The sequence below is a fragment of the Austrofundulus limnaeus genome, unplaced genomic scaffold, assembly GCF_001266775.1.
Source record: "Austrofundulus limnaeus strain Quisiro unplaced genomic scaffold, Austrofundulus_limnaeus-1.0 Scaffold2289, whole genome shotgun sequence".
NCBI classification, from domain to species: Eukaryota; Metazoa; Chordata; class Actinopteri; order Cyprinodontiformes; family Rivulidae; genus Austrofundulus; species Austrofundulus limnaeus.
This window is the reverse complement of record NW_013954691.1, coordinates 18,007-22,309: the sequence shown is the minus strand read 5'-3', so window position 1 is coordinate 22,309 and position 4,303 is coordinate 18,007. Positions and strand designations below refer to the sequence as shown.

Sequence of the window (4,303 nt, the reverse complement as noted above, 5' to 3'; positions counted from 1 at the left end):
GTGTTGATAGATAAATAAATTACAGAACTTTAATTTTAATGTTCGTCATATTTGAAGCAGAGAGGAGCAGCGAGCTTACTGACCGGAGTAATCTCCAGTCAGTCCGCCTGGTGGTGTTAATCGTATTAATCGTCAAGTGACAAAAACTAATCGATTAATGTTTTTCTGACGATTAATTGCACACGATACGATTATGCCCAACCCTAGTCCAAACATGTTTGGTGAGAACCTGGCTTCTGAACAGGTGTTCAGGTTTATTCTGTACTAGTTGTCATCTAAAGATAGTCTGATGCAAACGGCCACATTATTACACAACTCTGGACTTTATTCTATGCGGGAACTTCCTGCAYTATAAAAATTAGATTTGTGGAAATCGATCATAATATGTACAATCCCCGCAGAAAGTTTCAGAGCCTGAAGTGCTCCCACACTGCAGCTGTCGCRTTCTGCTGCGAAACCAATTCCATCTCCATTTTTCAGAATCCCATCAAAGTTTCTTTAGTTTGTTGTTGCTACGAGCTCTCATGCTAAAGGAGTTGACTCCTCCCACACTAAGAAAACAGGAGGGGAGGGGTCAGCTGAGCCCCCTGTGCACCAGAGCACAGAGAGGGAGAGAGATGAAGTAAACCAACAAGCAGGAAAATGAAAATTATCGCCCTCATTTTTTATAGACCTCAAAATAATTTATTATGTGATTAATTGATTTATTGACTATCGCGACAGGCCTAGATCTAACATGATTAATAATGACTTAGATCTGTTTGGTTTACATATACATGTCCAGTAATAAAAAAATGTCCAAGTTTAATAGTGCATGAGAAAAACACAATTTTTTTGTTTATTTGTGCAGTATTTAATACAGCTGGCAAAATAATTTGTTAAAATATAATGATCTACTTCATTTTTTGTCAGCATGTTTCATGTTTCATTAACCCTTCATGATATTAGAGAAAAGTTAGGTTTTTAAGAAAATGGCCACTTATCAATTAATCATTAGTAGATCCATGAGATCCATCAACTTTAGATTAATTCATTAATTGATAACTTACATCCTTAGTTYTATACTCTTTTTTTCTGGATTGCTCTGAGGAGTGAAATAACTTAAATCTGACCAGCTTCATTATCATGCAACTGAAAAAATAATCTGTATGTTTATGTCGAGATAATCTCAAATAGGAATGAAGAGAACTGCACTATTTTAATCTCCGTAAATTGTTGATGGTAAAACAGACTCCAACAATATAGTCTGTTTTTAAACTGAGTCTGAGGAACTGTTATATTTWATTTATGTTTTCAGAAGCTGATTTATTCATGTTTTGATCTGGAACAACAGCAGCTCTTTGGTTATCTAAATAATCTTAACCATGATAGTGCATTGCTGGTGTTAAATAATGTGGAAGGCTTCTTAATGCTTTGCAGGTTGATTGTGAGTCCAACGAGCTGGTGGATGGTTCCCTGATCGACCTGTGTGGCGCCACCTTGTTGTGGCGTACTGCTGAGGGTCTTGCCTGCACCCCTACAGTCAAACACCTGGAGGCGTTGAGGCAGGAGCTGAACGCCGGACGGCCCCAGTGCCCCGTTGGCCTAAACACTCTGGCCTTCCCCAGCCTGCGGCACAAACATGTCCTGGATGAAAAGCAGCCCTGGGYCTACCTTCACTGTGGCCACGTGCACGGCCACCATGGCTGGGGGGCGCACCGTGACCCTGACGTGGGTGCAGAGTGCCAAGGCAGGGAGTGCCCCATGTGTCGGGCCAGGGGTCCCTATGTTCCACTGTGGTTAGGCTGTGAGCCAGGCTTCTACGTAGATTCTGAGCCCCCCACCCACGCCTTTGTCCCCTGTGGCCACGTCTGCTCAGAGAAGACAACAATGTACTGGAGCCAGATCCCACTGCCACATGGAACTCATGCTTTTCATGCCGCCTGCCCGTTCTGCATCCAGCCTCTGAACGGAGAGAGGGGCTACGTCAGGCTCATCTTCCAAAGCCCACTGGACTAGAAACCACTCTCACTCTTTTTTAACCAGTAACCAACAGTGTGGAGTCTGAGTGATTTTAATCGATTCAAAGAAGCACATTTATCAGGTTGTTTTCTGTTTCTTTATGAATATTATAAATGTCTCAGACAGTGTCGTCCTCAGGACGTGACTTTCTTTTCTGGATGCAGCTGCAGAAAAAGTCTAGGAAAACTGTAATAATGTTAAATTTGTTTCACACTCTTATTTATAAACCTGTTCAGTGCTGTTTTAAAAGCTTTTCTGAATTTAACAGTGGTACCAAATCTCTAGTGTTTCCCTGAAACACTAAGATGGTCATTTGTTTCTCAGTCATTAAAGGCCAAATGCTGGTCTGGAAGCTTTTCTCCTTGGTAAAAACACTGGATTAAAAAAACACAAGTAAAAAACAAATCTCTGGGATATTTTGTTTTGAAACTTTGAATTCAGGTGGTCTTTTTTTCTAATTACCTTGAGACATTAATTTGTATTTTGTGACCTATATGATACATTTGGGAAACTTAATTCAATGAAACAAGGCTCAGAAAAGTGTATTTTACTCTTTTTCTACAAAACATGCCATCTACATTGTACATTGTGATAGCCTTAATCATTTAAAAGCACGATAAAAATGTACCAAACAGTTCAGGACCTGAACATTGGGATCTGAGCTGAGTGTTTGAGCTGCTTTCCTCCACCACCATGTGGCTGTGAATTAAAAACATTTGTGTTTTCTTCAGGTAAATAACTTGAAATTATTCTTCATACCATCATTTTCATTTTGTTTTTCTGTTAACAAATTGAAACAAATCAAGTCATCAAATAAATATCTTTATTTTGGATAAAAAACATCATTCCACAAATTTCAGTCTCCATTACTTTGCATTCTGTTTGTTGTTCGTAGTTTATTTCATGTGTTTCTGCACTTTGTTTTTGTACAATTAAAAGCAATAAAAACACTTTGTGTCACTGGAAGGAAATTGAGTTATTTGGGTTTTTCATTTTCTAACTTTCCCATGGGCTCGCCACCTGTGGGAGGGGCCAAAGGGGTCGGGTACATTGTGTGTTGGAGGTAGGGCTGCCACGATTAATCGACGACTAATCGATTATTAAAATAATCCATGACTAATTTAGTCAAAGTGCAAATCATCCTGGACAAAAGATTCTCCTTGTCAGGAGCAGACCATAAATCAGTTTTTAGTTTTGGGTGGGTGGTGAAAGGGGCGCCACCAGGAAATTTGGGCCCCATGACTAAAATATCTGATTGAGCCCCCCCTGGTGCAGCTGCTCTCACCACGTCTTTAGAATAAGGCTTTGTTCACACTGCAGGTCTTAATGTTAAAGTCTACTTTAAAAAAATCTGATTTTTTGGCATGAGTGTTCACATTACATTTTAAATGCAACTTCCATCAGACTCCAGTGTGAACTGTCCACAGCCCTGATGTGATCCACAGATAAAGATGTGACGTCACATGGTGTTTACACAAGTAAATGGATGCTACTGAAGTTGCTGTTCTGATTAAATAATTATCTGCTATGCTTGTATTCTTCAGTGTTTATATCTGAGCCTGCCTCTAACTAATAAGAAGTAAGCAGCAGAGGAAGTTTGGTAAACAAGGTTGGAGACGACGGGCCGCTGCGTGTACCGGCAGGCGGTGGTGGAAGCTAAACGCTGAGAGCTGAGGCTGGAGGTGGAAGGCCGTCACGTGCATCAGAGGGGAGCGGTGATGGCTGAGAGACCAGGGTGGAAACAGGCGGTTAAACCGTGCCAGGAAGACGTGGATCAAGTAAAGAAAGAGAACCTGCTGGAACAGAAAACAGAGTCTTTCCCAATCAGTGGCTACACCCTCGCCCTGCGTGCCCACTGAGGGTCGGCCATATTAAGTCCCAGGTGAAGAGAGGGGCGTAGCTGTCAACTGACCACTACCTGGTGGTGAGTTGGCTCCGGTGGTGGGGGAGGAAGCCGGTCAGACCTGGCAGGCNGAATGCGCTGTGCTCTGTTATGGACATATGTATAAAACCTTCTAGACTCATTACAGATGTAGCCTAGTACTACCTTACTGTCCGTATAAAAGTGTACGGCATCAAAGTGCAAGTCCAACTCATCTTGAACAAGGTCGGCCATTTCCACTGCCAAGACGGCTGCACAGAGTTCAAGTCTTGGTATAGTAGGTTCTGACACAGGAGCTAACTTTGCTTTGCCCATTATGAATCCAATCTCAACTTTGCCATCTGCTTGGACTGCCTTTAAGTAGCTTACAGCTCCTATGGCCTTAGTTGATGCATCTGAGAATAAATACAGTTCTTTATG

General features: G+C 41.7%; 2 protein-coding genes across 2 annotated transcripts in view; one reads left to right on the top strand and one right to left on the bottom strand.

The window, feature by feature from the left end:
- Window positions 1–2,972, top strand: part of LOC106537391 (E3 ubiquitin-protein ligase pellino homolog 1) — a gene marked incomplete at its 5' end in the record, with an annotated part of 16,877 nt that extends 13,905 nt beyond the window's left edge. Inside the window, 1 exon segment of the mRNA XM_014034774.1 lies at window positions 1,420–2,972. Within this exon segment, the coding sequence (XP_013890228.1) occupies window positions 1,420–1,998 (579 nt within the window).
- Window positions 2,322–4,303, bottom strand: part of LOC106537390 (uncharacterized) — a gene marked incomplete at its 5' end in the record, with an annotated part of 8,768 nt that continues 6,786 nt past the window's right edge. The window contains 2 exon segments of the mRNA XM_014034773.1: window positions 2,322–2,375; window positions 3,639–3,797. Coding sequence (XP_013890227.1) covers window positions 2,322–2,375; window positions 3,639–3,797 — 213 coding nt within the window.